The 25056-nt window shown below is 49.4% G+C and overlaps 1 protein-coding gene and 1 non-coding gene across 2 annotated transcripts; both read right to left on the reverse strand.

Annotated features, from left to right (window-relative positions):
• Positions 1–502: 502 nt before the first annotated feature.
• Positions 503–1611, reverse strand: LOC125549328 (germin-like protein 1-3). Its single transcript, XM_048712766.2, has 2 exons — positions 1390–1611; positions 503–1294 (listed from the first exon to the last, which is right to left on the reverse strand). The coding sequence occupies exons 1-2, from the start codon at positions 1523–1525 to the stop codon at positions 753–755; spliced, it is 678 nt and encodes a 225-aa protein (XP_048568723.1). The 5' UTR covers positions 1526–1611; the 3' UTR covers positions 503–752.
• A 15194-nt stretch (positions 1612–16805) lies between these two features.
• On the reverse strand, positions 16806–16965 carry LOC125549755 (U1 spliceosomal RNA). Its single transcript, XR_007301477.1, has one exon. It is a non-coding gene; the product is annotated as a U1 spliceosomal RNA (small nuclear RNA).
• Positions 16966–25056: the final 8091 nt, after the last annotated feature.

Consider the following 25056-nt stretch of genomic DNA (forward strand, 5'->3'; position numbering starts at 1 on the left):
TTAAAACGCTAGTGAGGGTTTGAGGGTTCTATTAGTAATGCTCTTACAATATAGTGTGCATGTTCAAGATGCATCAAGTTGTTTCTATGTGGACACAAATGGTCATAATTTTGCATACAATCTTACGTCAATATATTAACTATCATAATTTATACTTGAAGTTTTTGACACATTTCAAAGCCTTTTTTAGATAGTGGGTAGACACGTGAAAAGTATGCTTTGGAACTATACGCAAATGCGGAACTCCACCGAAATAACACCAGCTATACTCGATGTGATACGATGAATATACGGAAAGTTTGATCCACTGAGATTTTTTTTTAAAGGTGTACATGGGACAAAAACCCACCTGAACAATATTTCTATTAGACGAAAGATTAAGGCTGAACCTTGCGAGCCCACTCGTGACAACACAGTGAAACTTTGAAATAAAGTTTTGGGAGATCGGCAAAGAGTGGGAGATAGACTTTATCTTGTTCATTGCCTAAAAATATCATGAAAATTCAAGCAGTGAGGAACATTCATTTCACCAATAATGGACACATACAAATTAATCACCAGTAGGTTTATGAAGAAAAACCAACCGACGAGGCCCTTCACAAAACATGCACCGACACAAAATAATCAGAATCAGAATATACGAAAGATATTGTCAAGCAAATGAACTGAAACTGCACTTTTACGTGGTCCTCGTCATTATTAACAGCAAGTACGCACGTAGAGCTGACCCAACCAACATGCATGCATGCTGGTTACTTTGGCTGGAACTTGGACCTGATGGCGTCCACCAGGCCGCCGTCGATCTGGAACGCCCTGGCCAGCACGTCGGTGGGCACCGGTGGTGAGGCTGCGAACAACGCTAGGGCGAGGGACTGCGTGCCTGGATGCTGGCTGTTGAAGGCCGAGATGGCGGCGGCCGGCGCGCCTCCGTTGTTCTTCTGGTAGTGGACGAGGCCGCGGGGGAAAACGAATAGCTCGCCCTTGCAGACTGTGCGGGCGAAGTGCTTGCCGGCGGTGGTGATGAAGCCGACGTCGAGGGAGCCCTCGAGCACGTAGACGATCTCGGTGGCGCGCGGGTGGGTGTGCGGCGGGTTCACTCCCCACGGCGCGTAGTCCACGCGGGACATGGAGACGCCCAGCGTGTTAAGCCCAGGGAGCTTGTCCACGTTCGCCGCCGTCACCGCGGAGCCGACCGGGTTGCCGGTGTTGCCCGGGAGTGCCAGCGCAGAGGAGAAGAAGTCGTCCGCCGTCACGTTCTCCGGCCTCTTGCACGGGAACCCGTTCAGCCGCAATGCTGCACAAATACATACATGCAGGCATTACTTTCTCTTCAGGCATGATCTATTCATGTGCACACGAAGTATGGATGGAAGAGGTAGCACAACTTACGGCCGTCAAGGGATTTGTAGTCGGCGACGCAGAAGTCCTGGAGCATGTCGGGGTCGCCGGCGAGCAATGGCGCAGCGAGGGCCAGGAGGGTGGCGCAGGCGGCGAGGAGGACGGCGGGGAGCTGCTTGGGCGCCATGGTCAAGTGCTGCTTAATTGACTACTGATTGGTTGGTGCAGCGTTAGGTAGTTAGCCGTGTGGTGGTGAAGTAGCTGAGGCTGACTGGATGATGATGCAAAGCATGGGGTGCATGTATTTATAGTGCAGTGTAGCGTAAGGGGGACGTGACCTGATCCATCGGTAGTTGGACATGTGACGAGGTTAATTTCACGGCTTAATGAAGACGACGAACATTTTAGCTTCAGGAAAGGGTCGGACTGCGACGTGAATAATCGTGAATCACTACCATTTGCGACATGTACTCTTGTGGTCAAAGAGGAGTAAAATGCATAGAACCACTACATTAACGTCATAATTATCAAAAAACCATCTCTTTATAAAAAGTGACACTTTGCACTGAACAGAAAAAATGATAGTGACAAAAAACACTGAAGAAAATTTAAATCTCGTTTTGACGTGTACAAAAGGATATAAAACATTGACTAACGGACGTTTGGATTGAATGTTAGCCCAGCCCGCCCAGCATCCTTCTCTCCTCCTTATCCCTTCCCTGGGAGATACACTCACGAGCCCCTCCGATCACTGGACGGGCGCGCCACCACTGGCAAGCCCCTCCGACGCGCTCGACCTCCCTCATCTTCTCTCCTCTGGCCGCGGTCGACCTTCCTCCTTCTCTCTCCGCCTTCCATCCCCCCCCCCCCCAACTCGTTTTGACGTGTACAAAAGGATATAAAACGTTTTCTAACGGACGTTTGGATTGAATGTTAGCCCGGCCCGCCCAGCATCCTTCTCTCCTCCTTATCCCTTCCCCGGGAGATACACTCACGAGCCCCTCCGATCACTGGACAGGCGCACCACCGCCGGCAAGCCCCTCCGATGGGCCCGACCTCCCTCATCTTCTCTCCTCTGCCCGCGGTCGACCTTCCTCCTTCTCTCTCCGCCTTCCACCCCCCCCCCCCCCCCGGCAAGATCAGTGGCAGGTTGGGGCCTTAAACCCTGCCGCCGCGGGGGTCTGCGCTGGCCTACCGCGACCTAGCGGCGCACGAGGCCGCGTGCTCATGGATAGGAGGTGAGCCTCCGGGCGTATCCCAGAGATTGGAGCAAGAAGGAGCTGTTCAGGAGAGGGTGAAGCGGCGAAATTCTGGTGGCGACCAGCTGGCGTCGAGCGGCGGCATGAGCGGGCAGTAGCTGGACGAGCAACATGAGCCACGATGAACTTCCGCAGTTGGGCAGCCTTCTCTGCACTGCCAACCAGCGTGCATGCCCTTGGGGTTGAGCTCCGCCCCGCGTCAGAGAACAACGTCCGCGCGCGGCCACGGGAGCTCGACGCCGTGCCACCCCCCCCCCCCCCCACACACACACCCTCCACCCTTGCTGTAACGCGAGCGCACTGGCCCCCTCGACCCCCCTGTGCGTCAGGCTAGCTGCGGAACACCGACCCGAATTTTTTTTAACATCCGTCAGTCAACGTTTTGTATCCCATTGTTGCGTCAGTGATTTTCCACGTCAAAACGTGATTCAAGTTTTCATTGGTCTCTTTTTGCCACTATCATTTTTCGGCACGATGCAAAGTGTCATGTTTTTTAAAGTGGTGTTTTTTTAAGAGTTATGACGTTAAGTGATGGTTCTATGCATTTTACTCGGTCAAAGAGGGGTCTACTTAGCTGGATGAGGAGAACTTGGTATTGTGTAGTAAATCATGTACTCCGCAACAACAAAGTCGAGGTAAAAAAAAAGACTTGTACTGGCAGACTAATTAGTACTCCCTCCATCCCATAATGTAAGGTGTTTTTTAACACTATTCTAGTATCAAAAAACGTCTTAAATTATGGGACGGAAGTAGTAGTAGGTTAGTTTATCTTTGTATTGCGTCAGACTAAAATCAGTAAATTTTAAACTGAAATGTTGAATGAAACAAACAAAAGATCTTTGAAAGTAAGGGTTAAATTTCTGTAGTGGAAATATTTCAGGCCTCACAAAAAACTATCCCAAACAACTTGTGACCACACACCTGAATTTAATTTGCATTCCAGACGGCCTATTTACAGGAACGACATGCGTTTTTTTTTAGAAAAGGAGGATGACTCCCGGCCTCTGCATCTGGGCTTTGGATACGGCCACTTTATTAATTATTCTCACAAGACCTTACAAAGTAATACAACAGCAAGACTAAAGCCACCGTCCAAGCAACAACTGTCGCTACGCCTATCCAAATGATGAAGGGGCGCTGATAGTCTGGGCCTAATACCAAACAGACATCGCAGCCAAACCTAAACATCTAAGACCTGAGGTCCCAACCAGGACGCCTGCCTGGTATGGGGCACCTACCAGTCCGGCGCACTTCTCAACCAGGACGCCTGCCGGGTATGAGGCCGCCGCAGCCACCTGCCACGAGTCTATCTTTAGAGTTGTACTGTTGCATCTACCATGCCAGATCTCTCTGCCATCGACGTCACCACGACGCCAGACAGCGTCGTCCTCCTGCGCGAGTCCATCCTCCCATATCGAACTCCGAATCTGCACTGCGCCACGCCGTCAAGATCCGTCGCCATCAATGTATGGATGAATCACCGCTCCACCAAAGAAACCGTCCGCTGGTCCCGCGAAGCAAGGCGCAGCACCAAGTAGAAGGCCGAAGCGCACCGCCACCACGCCACCAGCAGCCCCGCCACCAAGAGTTGTTCCCAGCCGCCGCCTTCAAGAAGGAGCACGACACCAGGGTGCCGTCGACGCCCAGACTAGGGGAACAAAAGCTTTCGCCATAGCTCGAGGAGGAGGCGGAAGGGAGAGGATCCACCCCAAAGCCTTCAGGAAGGGGATCGGCGCCAAAGACGTCGACTTTGGGGAGGCTGCCGCGCCAGCCAGGGGTTTCCCCCGGAACCTCACCCGCACGCCAGATCCGCTAGGCCGGCCATAGGGGACGCCGAAGCCGCCGCCAAGGACCGGCGCCAGCACGGATCGGGACAGATCGAAGCAGGGGCGGATCTTCTACATGGAGCCATGACGGATTGCGAGGAACCGCCACTGCGCCAGCGTCCGCAGCCCCCACGCCGCCCGCACGACCGTGGGAGGCTGCCCACCAGAGCCCGCCGGCACAGCCCGCCGGCTGCACCGCGCCCATCGGCCGGAGCCGCCGTCCCGGGGATAACCCCAGATCCGCCGCCACCGGAAGCCACGGCCGGCCACCCACGCTGCCCACGCAGCCGTGGTTGCACAGCCCCGCCAAGAACCCCTGGGGCCGCCGCCCCAGCATCCGGACTCCGCCGCCCCGCATGGCGCCCAAGGGCACCGCTGCGCGCCAGCCAGAGGCCCCCTCGAGGAGAAAAGGAGGCGAGCCCGCCACCGCCGTCCGCCGGACGAGCTTCGCTCGCCGACTTCCTCCGACGGCGGCGGGGGAAGGAAGTGGATGGGGGTCGGGGGTGGCGGCGGCTAGGGTTCGCCCGAGCCACCCCCCTGGAGGCAGCGCGAGCAAAAAATGAGGTCCCCAAAAAGTTCTGCCTATCAGGAACGACATGCGTGCACCGATGATCGGCTAGATCAAGGCACATTCCTCCTTGTGTCCTCTAAACGATCGATGAGGCCGGACGTTGATGCTCTTACCCTTTTCCAACCGCACAGGCTTCATTCTCCGGCGACTAGCAGCTTGCTTGCACGTCAGATTGAATCAAACGGATGCGTGTATCCATATCTATCGTACAAGGTGTAGCGACTGCGTGCAGCAGGTACCGATCGATGTGCCAGCTAGCTACTGCAGTGAGCACGCACTGTGATATACAGATCGATCTTTGGCTATGGCTAGCCGCTAGCGTGGAAGTAATATACGACGTAGATGATACTTACATATAGTACCTACACGTTGGTTGTATGGTTGTACTAGTAGTATACACTTTGAGTTGTTTGCATGGTTAGCTAGAGCCAGGGGTTGGCTAATATGCATGCATATGTAACCGTGTCCTGCTGCTGTAAAGTGTGAAGAATGTGGGCAAAGTACTCCCTCCGTCTTACTCTCTCGGTTTCAAATTACTCGTCGCATAAATGGATATATCTAGAATTAAAATATATCTAGATACATCCATATCTGCGACAAATAATTCGAAAAAAAGAGAGTGTATAATAATATAGAGCTTGCAAAAATGTCTTATATTATAAGATGGAGGGAGTAAAAGATATTGTAGGCAATGCGTATGTTTTACTTGTCCCCAGGATCGAGTTAACTAGTACGTACAGCCATTGACCTGGCAACTGACAAGTATATTCGTGCATGATAATTGGATATATATGATGATGATTTGGTTGGGCCTGCTTGGCGGCGACTGTCGGTAGCCTCAGAGTTGTGTTTCCCTTGGTCCACCGGGACTAGGTGAGAATGCTAGCGTTGTCGCCTCCTACGATGGAGGTGTGGACACCGACCCGAAGGCCCATGCTGGGCTAGGAGTTGAAGGCGTGCCCTCTACTCCTTCCGAGGGTTAGTGTGCTGCGATGGATGGTTGGCGATGTCTTAGACATGAACGCTATGGCAGCGGCCCTGGATGGCGATTCACATGGTTGTCTCTCCGGCAGGTAGCATGGCGGTGGTGGTGACTATGCCACTTGATCGTGTGGGTGGCGAGGGGTGCGGCGTGGTGAGCTGCCGAACAAAAGCTCTGCGCTTTGGCGCCAACGCTGGTGGGGGGGGGGGGGGGGGGGGGGCGATGGGAGGGCTGCGGGTGCCCGCTCTTGCCTTAAGGACGTTGTTGTGGTTCCTATCCGTAACAAGGATTTGGGTGAAGACCCTTGTCCATCTCAGGTTCGGCAGCGGCGACGCTTCGCGCCGTATTCCCTACTTAAGGCGTTGTCGTGGAGCCTACTTGTCCTACGGCATGGTGTTGCATTGTATTCCGGCCTACCTGCATCGTCTCATGTCAGCATAGTCACGGACGTTCATGTTGTCTGGTTATCCCAGATCTGTTTTGTAAAAGGGCTTCCTAACTACATTGTATTGTTTGGCGATGTACTTTTAGGGTTTAAAGGGGCCAGCTCAAGAGTCTCCTCAATCAAAGCATATGGTGAGTGGTGGAATAGGGCGCTCATTTAGGCTGGTCACAATGGACAAGAACATAAGCTAGTAACTTACACATTTTCTTAGACTATGTTACTACTCTATAGCGGGTAGGAACATCTATGTAGTGTCATGCAACGATGTATTTATTAGGTTATAGACTCATTGTTTTTGAAGTGTGTGATGTTCCGGTAACTTAGCTAGTTACCACAAGCACCTCTCTCTTCATTAAATATGTGCCACATAAGCAAAGTTGTATTGAAGCGTGTGATGTTATTCCTAAATTCCTCCCCATTGTGACCAGTCTTAAAAAAAACACGATCGCCTAAAATGTACTCAGCAATGTTAAGACACTCCGTGGAAAAGTCTTTAAAACTCGTTGCTCTTTTTGGGTGGTCACATAGTAGTATGTGCATGTATATATGTCAGATGTCACCAGCCAGCATTAATTAGAGCTGAATGTTGGTTAATCTCAGCTGGACGGTGGCATAGCTGCATATGGTTTAGTCACAGCCACCATTTCCGGCGACTAATAAATAAACCGATCCGTATACGGTGAAGAAGCTACCGTATACGTGCATTGCATCAACAGGATGGCCGTACGACGTACGTGCATGAGAGAGAGACGTTATTAACTTGTTTGGTGAGATCAATGTGCACATCTTTGTTTAGTCTTTCTTGCACGTGAGCATTCATCAAATGAAGATCGTTTGCATCCAAACTAAGCAAAGCTAAATTGAAAGGACACTATATTTATTCATTTGACAAAGAAATGGGTTTCTTTTCACAATAATGACCGGATGATAACATCTGGAGGTTAGACAGTTAGCAACCGAGCTCGATCTAAGTTTCCTCTTTCCATTTTGGACATAGGTGCTTGCGAAATTGCCTAGTGGGAGAATGGTAAACATGGTAAGAGCCCGGACGGATGATACCACAGGTTTTTCTTTTCTAGGGATGCCAGATGGTTAGTTAAAGAGACCTTTTTGTGTATGTTAGCCGATCCCTTAAATCCGGTTAGAAGAGTAGAAATCCCGGTTTACTCTTCTAAGCCGAACCTAGCCTACCGCCTAAAACATATAGCGGAGTAAATTTTTTATTCCGAGCAGCGGTCGAGGAATAAAAATACTCACCAACTTGGCCTCAAAGTGAAATATTCCCATCTTTTCCCCTCCCATTCATCGCTCAATTCTCCCCCGCCGCCCAATCCACGCCCCCGATGCACCCTGTCAACAATCCACCCACCCCGCAGACGACATGTACATATCTGGATTGGCCGATCCGCCAGCCCGACCCTATGGCTCTCCACCCCCTCACCCCGCTCATCCTCCTCCCGTGCCGGCGGCATATCCTCATCCCGCGCCAACCCTAAGATCCCACAGCCCCCGCCACCGGTGACGAGGTACCGCAGCATGCGGCGACGCCAATGGGGGACTTGGATCGTGAAAATCTACAACCGCGACACAATGAATACCTATAGGCTAGGTTCCTTCCACTCGTCGAAGGCGGCAACACCTGCATACAACATCAAGTCGGTGCACCTCTACAGCCCCGCTGGCCGCCGCAATTTCCCTGATAGATATCGGTCGCATGAAGAGCCGCCGGTGGGCAACTGGCTGGCCAATGCATTGGAGAGGCGGGACCTCCGCATGTGAGACTTACATGGCTGAGTTCCGTCGGCGCTTCCGGGAGCACGTATAGGCCGAACGACGGCTCTACGCGGCTTATGCGGCTTGAAGGACCGACGTGATCGACCTATGTAGCAGTAATGAAGATGGCGACAACGAATGTGACGGAAATGGCCACGGCAACAGCTCCAACGATGGCGGTAGCGATGGACTGGACCCAATGATTGGAGGTATGACCAGAAGGGAACTGAAGCAACTCGCGGAAGAATCCAATTAGGATCGGATTAGGTTAAATTTCTACCTAATGTGTCGAATCTATTTTAAGTTCTATGTAAAATACTAAGAATATGCACCGAATTTAAGTTTATGTAGTTGAATTTGGACCAAATGTTCTTTAATTTGCACCGGATTTGCATCAATTTTGTTTTACTCCACTAAATTTGGGAGTTCGGCTAAAAATGGCTTTTCTTTAGAGGAATAAATATGCTCCACTAAGGTTTACTCCTCTATTATATAGGGGGTCAGCTAGAGATGCCCTAAGATAAACTCTGCGCAAGGTTTATCTAACGTTTGCCTCGTCATGCACTATACGGATAGAAATACGGGAGCAGGAAAGGATGAAATAAGAGAGATGCTGATCAAACCGACTTGACACCACCATTTCTTTTGTCCGGGTCCGCTCCATTGAAAACGATGTCGTTCCGATGCTTCCACATCATTCACATACCGAGGAGGCACTTGTGCGTGTCGACCTTCGATGCTCTCTACTCTAGTCTTGCCGGATGCACCATTCACCCAAGCTTCCATTCTTTACTGGCTCAAACTCCATTCTGCCGGTGGCCGTACTGAACTAGTGCCAAACTTGCCTTGTAAAAACGCAACTGTTGAGGAGGTGTTGTATTGTCTCTTCGTGCTGATCGCGGAACGGGCATGTAACCTGATGCGGCAGCCTGCGTCTAGCCAATCTTTCGGATGTCCAACATCGGTTCTTAGCGGCTAGCAAATTGAAGAAGCGGCACTGCAAGGGTGCTCTTTACTTCCAGATGAACGATGTTGTTGGCGATTCGTCCAGTCCCATGAATCTGGCCGCGTATGCGGACTACGCCGAGACTTGGCCATCTTTTTCCCAAGCCCAATACAGCGAATCGTCACGTCCTCCTGTAACTTCACCGCCGTTATTCGTGGCCAAAGTCCCAGGAATTCATCTAGTGCCACAGCCGTGAGGTCCAGGCCGATGTCTTTTGCACATGTATCATTCGTGACTGTGTCTGGGCCCGCCCTTGTTATCCTTATGAGCTTCGGTATCATCTCATAAATTTTCAGAACCAGCTCACATATCCTGTAGCCTTGTACCCAACGATCCTCACAAAAAAGTGGGGTCTTTCCATCTCCCACTGAGGCTCTTGCCACCGCATGAAACAGGGCTAGCGATTCCACCGAAACAGAGATGGCGAACTCCGCCAATGGCCTGGATTTGTCATACCTCTCGAGCAATGGCTTGGAGCGCCTTGTGTTTAACCAATGCAAATTAGGAATCCTCATGCCAGCGGCCCACTTCGGCATGCACACAATGTTCCACGCAACTGCACAATTACGTCCTGTTGCCTCCTTCTTGCCGCAACATAGAAATCCCCGACAGATTTTGACAAGCGCCGCCAATGTTTTTGTCGGGAGGTTCATTACCAACATCGGATGTATTGGGATTGCGCATAGCACAGACGTGAGTAGTATGAGGCATCCGCTCTTCGATATCATTGCCTCCTTCCAGTAGGGAGGCAGCCGGCGAGCTGATCCACCAGTCGTTAAAGTTGCACCGCCGATTGTTGCATCCGCTCTTCGGTATCATTGCCTCCTTTCACTGGAGAGGCAGCCGGCGAGCTGATCCACCGATCGTTAAAGTTGCACCGCCGATTATTTTATTATTCTCCTCTCATTGTGCCCGCACGCTGGATAACCTCAACAAGATTGAGAGAGCTTTTCTTTGGTTGGGTGCGAAAAATACCACGGGAGCTAAATGTAAGGTCAACTGAAATGCGGTTTGTAGATCAAAGGAGTACGCTCGCCTTGGGGTGCTCAGTACCGAAAAGTTTGCAAGGGCCTTACGGTTACGATGGCTATGGTCTGAATGGAAGGACCCCAGAAAACTTTGGATTGGCCTTGGCAACCCCTGCACCGTAGAGGACCGTGAGTTCTTCTATGCATCTACGACTATCACCATCGAGGATGGCGCCAAAACGCCTTTTTGAGACTCCCCTTGACTTCTTGGTCGTAATGCCAAGGACATTGCACCGCTAATTTTTGAGGCCTCGACAAGAAAGAATTGGAGGGTCCGTGAGGCTCTCAAGGGGAATGCTTCGATCCTCAAAATATAGCAAGGCACCACTGTCTCTGTCAACCATATCTTGAAATTCTTCAACCTTTGGATGCTCTTACATGACTTCCACCTTGATATGCAAGCGGAAGATGATATCATTTGGAAGCATGCGAATGACGGGATATACACGGCGAGCTCCGCCTATAAGGCTCAGTTCCTAGGCTTGACCCTCTCCCCCATGGACCGCATGGTTTGGAAGACTTGGACACCTCCGAAGGTTAAACTCTTTGCTTGGTTGGCCTTTCAAGATAGGATTTGGACAGCCGATCGTTTGGAGAAGCGTGATTGGCCAAACTGTGGCCTTTGCCCGCTTTGCAAGAGGGAACAGGAAAGGAAGACACATCTCTTCTTCAAGTGTCGCTTAACGCTTAGGCTTTGGAGATTGATCATAGAGAAGTTTGGACTTGCACACATGGACACCTCCGAGTGGCACATGAATGAAATTGTGGTGGCAAAAAAGAATCAACGATAATATTCCTAACCAAAACGCAATGGCCTCCCTCACCATGCTCGTTTCTTGGGCCATTTGAAACGAGAGAAGAGCCCGTGTTTTCCGCCACAAAAGCGCGCCGCCGACGATTCTTCTGACCAACATTTTAGAAGATGCAAAACTTTGGGTGACCGCCGGTGCAAAGAAACTAAGGAACATCATAGTGTCCGAGTAATTGTCGTGCCGCATTTGTGAGTGCGTTGCAAAAATCTCTAAACTATACCAAAAAGGGTTTCCTCCCACTTTGTATTCCAAAGCAACCAACACCGATACATAGACAATGCTGGGGCGAGCAGCACAACAAGCCCAAAAGAAAAGAGGAAGAGAAAACAAATGCCAACAACGGCAGCTCGACAAAGCGAGGATGACCTGCCACCGCAGTGCCCTCCGGAATCGATCCACCATGACACAAGGCTCCTATCCGCCGCGTACCAGGCAACACCTTCAAGAAGGAATGCGACGCCGACGACGCTGCTGCCCGGACGAGTCCTAGGGTTTCCCCCGGCATGCGGAGGGGAGTGGGGGATGGATACCACTGACACCATCCAGGAAGGATTGGCGGCACTCGCAGGCATCACCGCATTGGAGCCAGAAGATCCGGCAAGGATTTCTCCCGTACTCCATACCACACCGCCCAACCAGATCGAAGCCAGCTGGCCAACTCGCCGCCCACCAACATGCGCCAACACGGTCGTGACGCCACCCACGCAGCCTCACTGAGATCACCACCACGAGGCCAAGAGGACTAGGAGAGAAGCGCCGGGCGACGGGAGCAGCAGCACCGGAGCCGCGCGGGAGGGAACCACCTCCATCGCCGTCATGCGGGAGGCCCGTGCCTCTGGCACCGTCGCGGTCCCCGTCCTGACGCGGTGGCAGGGCATACCAAGCCACCCCTGGCCCGGCCAGGCCCGAATTGGGCCCGTAAGCCCCGCCGTCCATGCTGCTGCAGGGCAGCAGCAGCGCCGCCAGCACCCCACCGCTCATCATCATTCCCCCGCCTCCCGGAAGTCGCGCCGCAGACCCGCCTCGCCATCGGCCCGCCCAGACCACGATGGGCCCGCCTCTCGCTGCCGCGCCACCCCGCTGCCAACGCCATCGCCGTCGTCCAACTGATCTCCTGCGTCGCGCCAGGAAGCCCCAACGCCACGCCGGACCGCCGCATCCGAGGAACACCCCCTGGAGCCACTCCGCCCTGCGCCGGAGAGCATCCGAGAGGGGAAAGGCCAGGGGGGGCGCTGCCGCCAGCTTCGCTCGGGCCAGGCCCAGCGGCGGGGAGGGAGGGGAGAGGGGGGCTGGGGGAAGAGGGGCTAGGGCGCGGCCGGTCACCTGCGGGGGCGACACTATTGCGCGAGTGGGGAAAAAAGGGTTTCTTTGCCCGCGAGCTCATCTCTAAACTATTCTCTCCCTTATTTAATTGAAGAGGCAAATCTTTTGCCTTCTTTTCAAAAAAAATATTATTGTTCGCAGCAGCCCCAAGTAGTTACGCGGTAATGTCGAGGTAGCGCAGCCGAGTGTGTTACATACCGCAACCAACTCCTTGAACATCTGATGGGCATCACTGCACTTTTATTCATGTTCACTACAACTCCGGAGGCTTGCCCAAATAGTTGCAAGATTGCCCCACGCATGCGTGTCACCATTTTCGCCACTGCCTGTAGCTCAAGCCAAATCCCTGGACGATAATCCTCAACATCACGAGTTGTGGATACACAGGATCAAAACACCAATACTCCCAGCTTGCCCATTTTGGCCCAAATGAAAAAACCAGGACGGGGATACATAGTCGAAAGGTTTGTCCATTACGGGCATCTCTTAACGTTGTCACCTAAAATGGATACACTATCCGTCCACGGAGTGGTGCACACCAGTTCAAGGACATCAATTCGGGATCCGGCCATCAAACCATAGACATCAAACGTCCAGACAAATTTTAAACGTAATTTTGACAAACTTGGTCAACTTCATGCAAACCTGACGATTTTCATTTAAATCGAACCAAATTCATTATGTTTTCGACATATCTCAGCTAACAAGATTAGACGGCACTCTAATCTAAATCTTCAGAGGCCGCGGTATCGTTCGTGTTCCATATCATGTCTTCCTCATGTCCGGCAAGCTCAAAGGCCATGAGCTCTGAAAAGTGAAGCTGTCGGAGGATAAGAATAAGACATAGGACAGGGCCCACATGGGACACAAGGCGTGCCCACATCGATGTCCTACTCTTCCTTGTCGAAGTTCGTTGTGTGGACGTCGTGGGATGTGGACAGGCCGGCCTCGTGGTTGTTGCGACCAGGCGCGTCCGACGCGGAGCTGGCGGCGCCCGCAATCACCCGTGCCTCCGCATCGATCTTCGTGAACTTGGTGTCCGTCTCTACCCACAGAACAATAAGCCTCCATCGCTCGTGGAGGATGTCATGGGCGATGGGCATGGACCGGCACAACGCCCTCTGCTCATCTAGGAAGCCCGGATCCTCCATGGCCAGCTTTGGTAATGAAGACATCGTCTTTTGCCTGCGCACCGGCGATTTGCCCTTCTACGAGTCGATGTTTGTTGAGAAACCGAGGTTATAGCATTGGTCCTCCCGCGACTGCAGGAACAACGACACCGGAAGCGTCGGCTAATCCTCTGTCATGACAACATAGAAGTTCTCCTGCGCGGGCAGGGGCTTCGGTTGATCATGGGTCGTCTCCTCCATCATCTGTTCCTCGTGACTCCCCTTCGTCTAGGTCACCAGCAAGTCGGCCTCTATCCGTCAGGCAGGATGGGCCTGTTAGTCAGCCGTAATGCCCGCCAGCTCCTGCTTCTGCTCTGTCGAGACGCTCTCTCACGTCGCCCTAGAGCTCGCACTCATGTGGACGTGGTGTGGTGTGGGTCGTAAAGGTGAGGAGGCAACCGTTAAATAGCAGGTGCCGGTCAGGCCAAGCGATGAATTGTGTCATTGCGGGCGCCAAAGTGTGTTTCTCGGCCACCGCGCCTGTTTTACACGACGGATGGACAGACGGGCAAGCGGTTTGACTGTAGCGACATTGAATAAGCGCAAAGACCGGGAGCGGGGCGGGTGGCGCTCTTGGGCAACATGCAACTTGAATGTCAACTGTAGTGAGTGGTCGCATCTGTTGTGGGCCGGTGTGAATGCTGCGTGGCGCTCTAGAATGACGCTAATCGGCATGAATGTCGGCTTCATAAGGGAGAGGGCGCGGGCACGCAAGTTTTTTTTGGGTGGGCATGGGTGTTGGACGTGTACCGGCACAAACGTCCGCCAAACCCCTAGTTTGCGTTCGGTTCGCGGGATTTCAAATATCCAAACCGGTCCACGATAACTTACCTTGTTGAGTGATAAACTACGTCTAGATAGTTTGATCTGAACGTATGCGGATGATTTGAGGGTCGGCGTTAGAGATGCCCGCACAACAAAAGAACGAAACATAAACTTAATCAAATTTGCACAGCAAAATAACATACATGATTCTTCAACCTATCGATGATGATGAGTAGACCTGGTAGTAACACCGATGAAGAAGTCAAAATATGGTGTCGTACATGCAAAGTATTTACATCCATCTTACGACATGTGTTTCTTTTTTGTTAAGATTAGCAAACAAGCACGTGCGTTGCACTGAGAGAGATGATTAGCATGTCTATAGAATCGTCCATCAGTGCGAGATGCAGCATCCAGACAGTGCCACCCGGAGACAGGAAGGTGTCCACCAAAACGTCCATCAGGGCAGCACGCTAACATCCAAACGGTGGAAGGCGTATATTGAGGACTCATTAAGAACCATTCGAATCTTTGGCGCGCCTTTTGTATGGCACTTCTGATCACACCAAACATGAGTAAATAAAAAGCGCAGCAAAGTCACTAAGTTGCATATTCGTACTTCCTTCATCTGTTGTGATGAAATTAGAGCACTTTTGAAGCTCAGTTTTGGACACAGATTTTTTTTCTTAATTATATGTAGCCCACAAAAACCTTCACGCATTCCTGTTTTATTTTACCTGTTTTCCTTCTTTTATTGACCAACAATAGTGCCCACAATCGGTTTAATTTTATCGGATCATTTTTATCTAATTGCATGTTGCCCACCGAACCTTCTTGTCCTTTTTTATTTTATCAGATTTTTATTTTTTAGAGACGAGCCATGCAACCCACAATTAGTTTAATTTTATCGGGTCTTTCTCTATTGGGACTGCATCACACTTTATGTCTTCGTCAGGTCACTATTTCTTTTATTGGCATGTGAAGCCACACGTCCCCATCACATGTTAAGTAGGTATAGATCTAATAGGCATTTCCAAAATACGACTTACAAAGAAGAGTATTATTAGGAGTGCATCCTAAACATAATTTTAGAAATAATTGATATGTAAAAAAATAGCATATTTGGAATGTACTTATTTTTTTGAGGATTTTCCATATACTACAAATTTGTATTTAGGGTTTAAAAGATATGAATTTTTTTTCAAGCACCTGCATCTGTCAAAACAATGTGAACAATATAGTAGCTGGGCCGAAACTGCACCATTGCGCAGCCCATCACCTAAGCCACACATGGGTGAGACAACCTTATCCTACGCCAGCGGATATTAGAAAGAAAAGCAGGAAAAGGGAAGGAAGTGGGATTGAAACCTGTGTCTCTACTGTGGAGCAGCAAAGCTCAAACCACTGTGCTACTTGGATGCATGTGACAGATAAAGGACTCGCTCTAAACAATGTAAAGTCTACGGCGACTTGTGAAGGGAAAAAACTAATCGTTTTATTTCCGCTTACCGGTGGCATGGCGGCTAATTATTGGTAACTTCGGGGACAATCTTACAACGAATCGCCAGAAGCAGTAGTCTTTTTATTATTAGGTATATATTTACCATATGCTTACTAGAACCAAAGGGAGCATCGCCTAAAGCAAACGACTTTTAGATTGGAAATCAGGCCAAATAATTGTGTTTATTTTCTTTTTTGTTTCTTTTTTTAATATTTTGACTATTTAATTTTATATTACTTATGATATAATGGCTATATTTCTCACCCTCTCCCATTTCACCCTACTATTATCTTTTTATTTTCCATTTATTTTTTTAACATTAACAATTTATTAATTAAATATGTTTTTCCTTTCTTTTACTTTACTTTTGTGCATATTTATCTTTGTGCATATTCTTTTCCTCAAATACATTGATGTATGTTTTGAAATATAGAAACATCTGTACTGAGATGAGAAACGTATCTTGATAGCCATGCAGACTTTTAAAAAATAAATAAATAATTTTAATTTGTATAATGCCTTTGGTATAAAAATAAATGATTTAGGATTTTGCAATTTTTTGGAAGAAAAAATGTGTAAAAATGGGAAAAATCCCCAATGCAAAATTTACAAATTAAGCAAGAAATCTATATTTACTCATGGCAAGGAAAAACGAGAGTCCGGAAGTAGAAAAGGAAGGACTCAACTATCTTTAATTTAAATTGTGTGGCAAACCGCTTCTTCATTCTTGAAGAAATCACTGAGGGGTCATATGAAGAATCAGTAAAACTTATTTTTAATACAGTATATAGACTAGCAAAATTCCAAACTAAATGAACAAAATTAAAACAGCACGGATATTCTTTTCTTGACCTATTCCACAAGAAGTCCGAAAATAAGGCGAACATCCAAAATTGGACCGAAATGTAAGGGTCTTCAACTGAAAGGAGAAAAATGAAAAATACAGCGACGCAAAAGCTTCAGTAATGATCACAAGCCGGGGACCAAAATTTAATTTTATTAAATTGGCAGGTGCCGCGCGAACGCATACCTCCGCTATCAAAAATTACAACATTCACTCTCCCACTTGGGGAATGATAGGCCAGCGCACCCACCAAGCGCGATGTGGGCCACCAACCTAGGCCACAGGCCTTCATGATCGCCCATCGACCCCGTCCAGGTAAGTATGGAACAAGGATGCACCCGGCTGTCCTTTTATAGGGAGCTCTTCCGCTCGACGCCCTCGGCTAGGCGACGGGGACTAAAAACCGAAGCCGCGTGAGCCGCGGGGCGGGAGCACGCTACGGTAGCTCTCAGGAGGTTAACTGGGCTGGTATTTGCTCAACTCCAGCAGTGGGCCTTTAGAGCCGTGGAGCTTTGCCGCTCGTGGGCCTTGAGGGCGAGAAACGTCGTGATTGTGGAGCTCTGGTTTGTATCTCACAAAAAAAATCTCAGGAAAAAAATTCTTTACGATCCTAAAAACAAGCAAAAAAAATCTTTTTACAACAACGACGCCTCACAACGACGGCCGATGGAGGTTCATGTATCACAGCTTCATGCAGAGCGCGGCAACAGGCAGCGACACAAATGGCGGGCACGATGCGGGTGGTTGCTAGCCTTATCCACGAGGTTCGTGATTCTTGTGAACTACGGCGACGCGCGTGCCGACGCACGGCCACACGAGTTTAACGACGGTAAGGAAAGTACCAGCCGTTGACGCTTCACCGTCAATCAATCGATCGATCTCTTCTGCCACCAGCCGTCTATTGATTCAGCTTGACACATATGCTCACCGGCTCGCCGCGTTCTCCAGGCGCCGCGACGCGTCCCGGCAGACGTACCATACGTGCCTGCTCCGGCCGCGCCATCGCGACGTTCGTTTGGCGACGCGTCACGCGGTGGACGTGGTACGTGTCATCCACGACACGCACCGGCCGGCCGGCGAACGCACACAAGGGTTCTTACTATTTTATAAAACATTTTTGGTTTGCCCCATCACCTGACCTGGTCGTGCTCGCGCCACCGAGAAAGAGGACGAGGAGGAGCGGAGCGGGCCGAAACGGCGAGGCTCTCCCGCCACCGCCGCGAGTTTTGTTCGAATCGGAGACGTCCCGCACGCCGCCGTGCGCAAGCGACGCGGCCCGGGGATCGGGCGGGCCCTGCGGCGCACTCATCAAGTCGATCGATGTAGCCACGTGGAGGCTGAACCAGGACGTACTGTGAGTACGCACGGCTTTGGGGCCTTGGCTGTCGACTGGCGCGGCCGAATTGCCGATCCTGCCCTGCTCTGCCTGCCGCGAGCTACTCCCTCCGTTCCAAATTACTCCTATTTGTCATAGGTATGGATGTATTTAAATATATTTTAGTTCGGATGTATTTAGATATATTTTAGTTCTAAATACATCTATTTCTATAACAAATAATTTGAAACGAAAGGAGTATAAAAAACGAAGTTGCATTCACTGACCCTGTCTAACAAAATATTATAACCGCAGCAATATTCTTCCGTTTATCTCCCGTGGAATTTATGCATTCAAGCCATGGCCCTGGCGATCTTGTAGTATCCGGCCAGCTGCTGTACCACGACACAGAAGTTCTTAAGAGCAACTCAAGGCGCCAATCCATTTCGTGTCCATTTAAATCGAAATGAACACGAAAGGCGGTCCAACGCGCCGACTTAAACGGATGTGCTTCCGTTTTTTGTCCACCGTGCGATCTATTTTCGGTTCAAATTTGGATCGTGTTCGCGCCGGCACGGACACGAAACGGACGAGCGCGACGCATACCTTTGTCCTCCACTAACCCGTCAGTCGATGGCACATTGGCCATCCCGTCTTCCTCCCAACAACAGCTAGCACACTTGGCCGCCCCACCGGTTCCGGTGGCCAGCCGTCCGCACTCACATACCTCTCCCTGCAGCACACCACCTTCCAACGCCGTCGACACCATCGTCGCCGGAGCACCCCCGACCTCGCCGCCACCGCCCCCTCGCCACGCGCCCCCCCTGCCTGCAACACCCAAGCGTCGTGACCTCACTTGCCAGACACCGCCACGCTCGCTGGACGTCGACGGGCCTGCTACTAGGTCTAGGGGAGGCGCGAGGCTCTTCACCGGCCAGCTTCTTCCATGACGCCCGCAAGGTGTTTGATGGTTTGCCTGCAAGGTACAAATGGACTCCGCCGACGAGTTCTTTTTCCATAATTTTCTTTGCGACTCGGATGATTCTTCATCCGATGATGAGGAGCTCATGGCAGCTGTGTAACTGTGTTGCTCGTCATGACCACAGTAGGCAGCGGCCGGTGTTCAGGGCCTCGATCCCGGGGCACACTCCAGCGTTGAATCGCAACCGAGAGAGCGGTCATTTCCTTCTCTGGAAGGATTACTTTGAAACCCCCAACCCGCTCTTCAAACACCTCAAATTTTGGCGTTGTTTCCATATGGCTAGATATTTGTTCAGCCGTATCTGAGAGGGGGTGGTGGCATACAATAAGTATTTCGAGTGCAAGGAGGATGCCCTGAGAAAGATTGGCTTCTTCTCTTATCTGGAATGCACTTCAGCAATTCAGATGCTTGCATACGGAGTTCCCCGGTGATTTCATTGGTGAGTATGTCTGAATGAGCGAGTCGACGTGCCTAGAGTCCATGTATAAGTTCTGCAGGGTCGTGATAGAAGTGTTTGGCCCGGAGTACTTGAGAGAGCCAAATGCTGCAGGATACAGCCCGGTTGTTGGCGGTGAATGCCAGCAGGGGCTTCCGGGGGATGCTTGGTAGTATATATTGTATGCACTAGGAGTCGAAGAACTGCCCTTCTACTTGGCAGGGGCAATATGGGGGCCAGGTCAAAGCTTGCATTGTCATACTCGAGGCCGTGGCTTCACAAGATCTCTGAATTTGGCACTCTTTCTTCGGCATGGCCAGATCTCGCAACGTTATCAACGTGCTTCAATGCTCTTCGGTGTCTGCTAGGCTTGCAGAAGGCAACTGTCCGGAGGTCAATGTTGATATCAATGGCCACCATTACAACAAAGGATACTACCTACTTGACGGTATCTATCATCAGTGGACTACTTTTGTGAAGACAATCCTCAACCCTGCAGGAGAGAAGAGGAAGAGATTTTCCCAAGAAAGAGAGTGCTAGGAAGGATGTGGAGCGTGCTTTGGTGTCTTTAATCTCGATGGGCATCGTTCAGAATCTTGCTGGACTTGGAGTACCAAAAAGTTGTGGGAGGTGACGACTGCTTGCGTGATCATGCACAACATGATCATAAAGGATGAGTGCCCATAACGTATCTATGACCAAGGGTTTCAGTTTCAGGGTAAAAATGTTGTGCCTGAGCATGGAGGAGCAGCAACGCTTCACTGAACGTCATCATCAAATGCATGATTGGCAAGCTCACATTTAGTTGCAAGATGATTTGGTTGAGCATATGTGAGCTCACGTTGACAACCAATAGATGTATCGGCTATCTTATTTTAAAATGTATTTAAACAATTTAATATTTATTGGCTTGTAAACTATGAGATATTTATTTGGTTGTGAAACTACGAGATATTTGTATATTGTTTGAATTATGTGAACTAGGACCAAAATTTCATATGTTTGCAAAAAGAGCAACAAAATGGACGCAGACCGGCCGCAAGGATGAAAATGCATCCGCGCATTGAACGCACGGTCGATCCAAACACAAAGAAAACAGACGAGTCGATCCAAACGGACGAAAATCGGACAAAACATGCATTCATTTGAGTCAGACGCGTTGGAATTGCTCTAAGATGATTACAAGAAAGTAGTTCAGTATTTTCGCAAAAAAGGAAGAGAGTATTCCAGTAAGTTGAAGTAAGGGAAAAAATCATATCAAAATATTGTCAAAATGTAATAAATAAATAAACGCATACAGCATGATAAAAACTCATGATAGATAGTTGTTCATACATCGATTTAGAAGAAAAGCTTTACCGAGCGATTTTTTTTTTTGAAATGACAGTTAACCCGTGCCAAAGCCGACCACCAGCGACCAAACAACGCAGTTCCAACTCTGACGAAGAACCACGAAGAAGAACTAGGCACGGCTGGCGCGCAGAAGATCATCGAATTAACCAGATGCTGCCAGTCATCGTATACCACCGATGCCCCGCCACTGCAGCTTCGACTACACAACAACAAACTAGCTGAGACGATCCCGCAGACACGCCGGAGAAGAGGCGACTACCGCTACCATAGCCACGTCTCCGACACTGCGCACCCCATCATCGTTGCCACAGAAGCCTCATGCCAACACCATCGTCTTTCACTAGTCAGGCTCGGCAACATCCAGCTCCAAAGACAAAGCCCCAGGAAGGAATACGACACAAATGCAACGTCATCGTCCGATCAAACCAGATCAAGGGTTTTCCCCCGGAGCTGCATCGATCCGCACGGGAAGGGTGCAACAACAATACAACGATGTCTCCAAGAAGATAAGCGACAGCCACGGCCGCCGCCATCGTTGGTCACCGGCACAGACGAGACATGGTTTTCAGCCAAGCTCCTGAGACCACCTCATCCGCACATCATCTCACAACGGTGACCACCTAGCACCACCACCGAGCCAGCTCGTAGTCGAAGAAGCCCATCGTCCGAGCAACCAACCACATCTTGCGGAGGCCGTCGACCAACACTAGCCGCTAGACCCGTCAACCGAGGACCCGGTCACCAGACGCAGCACGAACCGCTAATCCATGCTGAGCACCATGCTGACAAGGATCAAAGAAATGTTGCCCGAGGCGATGAACCACCTCGGTTCCCAGCTGTGACCAAGCTCTCACGTGCATGCGCACCACGCGTGCCCATCGGAGGACGCAGAAGATCCAGCCGCCGCAAGTGCGCTCCTGCTCCAGCACTACGAGCCCCTCCACCTCGGGCTGCCACGCTGAGCAAGTAGTAGCGACCCCCTTGGCGCCGCTACGTGACCTCATGGTATGGAGCGTGTAAGGTGAGAATTCTCTTCCCGACAAATTAAATAATATTCTGAATAGAACAACATTTTCAGCATTTTTTTTGAAAGATCTAGGACGCGAGCTCACCTGAACACATATTAAGACGTTTAGCATCGAACGCGGAAATGGTTCTTTGACGATTAGAGCCAGTCTCCCCTAGACAGAAACATTGCTAGTGAACCGGGGGTGGCGAGTGGCGACACACACACAAAGGTAGTGGTGACAACATCAAATTAACGACGAAAAATGAAACAGTCTTGGTAAGTCTCAGTCGACTAAGACATACAGTCGATGCTATACCCATGAGATGTTAGAGATCCGTGCAAAATTTTATTTTTTATTTTTTTCAGTTTCTCTCTTGCATGTTATGTCACTTGACTGAGACTTGATTAAATCTTAGTCGACTGAGACCTAGCCAGTCACACCCAAAATGAAAACTCTCAACGGCACGTGGCGGGAACCGGTCGCCGAAACCAGATGCTATCGGGGCACTCGCAGAGTGGAGACAAGCCACATTCACACATGCTTAAGCTAAAGAAGCAAAAGAATCCTATGCGTAGGAGAGGAGAGGAGAGGGGAGAAGCGGGAGCCTGCCGAGCCCCCGGCGCGTCACCCGGATTCAAATTTCGAAGCTCAAACGAGACCACCGGGTGGCCCACACGCAGTTCTCACTCTCACCTTCCAGGTGGCCATTTGGCCACCATACCCATCAATCAACTGACCGATTAGCCTGTCATCCCGTGGTTCCACGCGTTTATTAATCCATGTCTTAACCTCCACCAGCCCCGCGACCCTGACGCGCCCAAGCCCATTGTCACCGTTGTCGTCGCGCGTCTTCCACTTCCACCCACCCACCCACGTAAAACACAGGCGAGGGGCAGCACGGTCATTTCCCGCACGGGGCCGGGGCCCCACCTTTCCTCCCCCGGCACAGCCCCCCTCCACCCTGTCGTGTTAAAGGTAGTCCCATACACTTATCGGGGGTGTCCGGAACCCCTTTCGGTGACCCAATGACTATTCGGTGCACTCCAAAACTCTTCCGGTGTCGGAATACCATCGTCCTGTATAAAAATCTTTACCTATTGTTCATTTTGATACTCCTCATCATTTCTGTTATCTAATCCGGGACTCCGAACAACATTCAGTCACCAAATCATATAACTCATATAACACTATACCGTCAATGAATGTTAAGCGTGCGGATCCTACGGGTTCGAGAACTATGTAGACATGACCGAGACACCTCTCTGGTCAATAACGAATAGAGGAACCTGGATGCCCATATTGGCTCCAACATATTCTATAAAGATCTTTATCAGTTGAACTGTTATGACAACATACGGAATTCCCTTTGTCCATCGGTATGTTACTCGTCCGAGATTCAACCATCGGTATCTTCATACCTAGTTCCGTAATACATCATCTTAGAACTAACGTATTAGTCACTTTGCTTTCAAGGCTTCTTATGATGTGTATTACCGAGAGGGCCCAGAGATACCTCTCCGATACTCGGAGTGACAAATCCTAATCTCAATCTATGCCAACTCAACAAACACCTTCGGAGATACATGTAGAGCATCTTTATGATCACCCAGTTATATTGTGATGTTTGATAGCACACAAGGTATTCCTCCGGTATTCAGGAGTTGCGTAATCTCATAGTTGAAGGAATATGTATTTAACATTAAGAGACAATAGCAATAAACTGAATGATCAATATGCTAAGCTAACGGATGGGTCTTGTCCATCACATCATTTCCTAATGATGTGATCCCGTTATCAAATGACAACACATGTCTATGGTTAGGAAACCTTAACCATCTTTGATCAATGAGCTAGTCTAGTAGAGCTTCACTAGGGACATGGTATTTGTTTATGTATCCACACATGTATTTAAGTTTCCGGTCAATACAATTCTAGCATGAATAATAAACCTTTATCATGAATAAGGAAATATAATAATAACTATTTTATCATTGCCTCTAGGGCATATTTCCATCACAGTCACCATGCAAATGATAATTCAATCAGCTATGTTGATATACAAATTTAGGAGAAACATATAGCCAGAAGTCTACAATCATCGACATACATTTCTCAAGTAGATTATAGAAAACTTTCAAATGATTAAGATCCAAATACCATGGCCATGAAAAAGTGCGAACAACACTCGGACTGAACTCAAGCAAAGTGTGAACAATGCCTGCTGGAAGATTCGACGAGCCTCAAATTCCTGTAACCACCCTTTCTCAACAATGTAGTCCAGTAGCTCACTATTCTTGCAATATTCCATCACAACAATACATCCCTAGGTGTCCCAACCTCATAAACCCGGATGATAGGATGGTGAGTGAAGTCAATGAACAACATCAATATCTTCATTTCTCTATTTGCTAGAAACAAGATATGAGAAAACAATAGAAGTAAAGTGTTAGAGACTGAGTCTATGAATAAATTGGACTTGTAAATTCTACTAACTCGAGCAACGACACAAGGTGAACTTTCTTCTTAACCAAAGATGAACTAACCTAATATACATTATCTAACTAATTGATTAAGCAGGAATCAGGAACACAACCCCAAGTCCGACCAACACTCTAAAAGCAGATAACTCAAAATTATAAACAAGCAAGTTAAATGTACCCTAGACTATTGTGCAAGGAGAAGGAGGCATACCTTTCTCTTCCATTTCCATAGTTTTTATTTTACGACGGTTCAAAATCTTTATAGCAACTTTGTGTCATGTAAGCTTATGCTCTGCAATCATCACTTTTCCAAATGTGCCTACATCTAATGTTTTGCCCAGATTGTAGCTCTTCAATGCTTCAGAATGCCCACCCCCTCCGGTGTTTCCATCCATTTTCACTATGCCAAAAAAGGGAGATAATATATGTGATTTAGTACACAGATTTATCGTTCAGACACAAGTTGATCGAAACTGGTGAAACATGACTTACACTGAATGTGTTGATCATGAATAACATGAAATATTTACAACATGTCACTTCTTAAATATTGGCCTTGAGGGTGAAATGAGTATGCTGGGCATAAATGACCACTATGGGACATCACTGGTGAGGGCAGGTGTGGTTCCATTAGAGGTCAACGAAATGGAGTTCCCTTCTCAAATAGGGAGTGGCACAGCATATTCGATCACTGAAGTTCGGTTCAGTGAGATGATCCGCAACCAACATGTACTATCTTGTACGGATCGAGTAGGATAATAATATATTACCATAAAAATGGTTGCATGCGCATCAAGAATGACGATAGGCCTTTTCTGATAATGTATCTGGTCTGGCA

This window comes from Triticum urartu, chromosome 3A (genome assembly GCF_056163025.1).
Source record: "Triticum urartu cultivar PI428250 chromosome 3A, HENAU_Tu73, whole genome shotgun sequence".
Lineage (NCBI taxonomy): Eukaryota > Viridiplantae > Streptophyta > Magnoliopsida > Poales > Poaceae > Triticum > Triticum urartu.

Coding starts and splice junctions, on each gene's coding strand:
- LOC125549328 (XM_048712766.2), bottom strand. CDS start 1,525: ATGGCGCCCAAGCAGCTCCCCGCCGTCCTCCTCGCCGCCTGCGCCACC. Junction 1,295..1,389: donor CTACAAATCCCTTGACGGCC/GTAAGTTGTGCT, acceptor GTATTTGTGCAG/CATTGCGGCTGAACGGGTTC.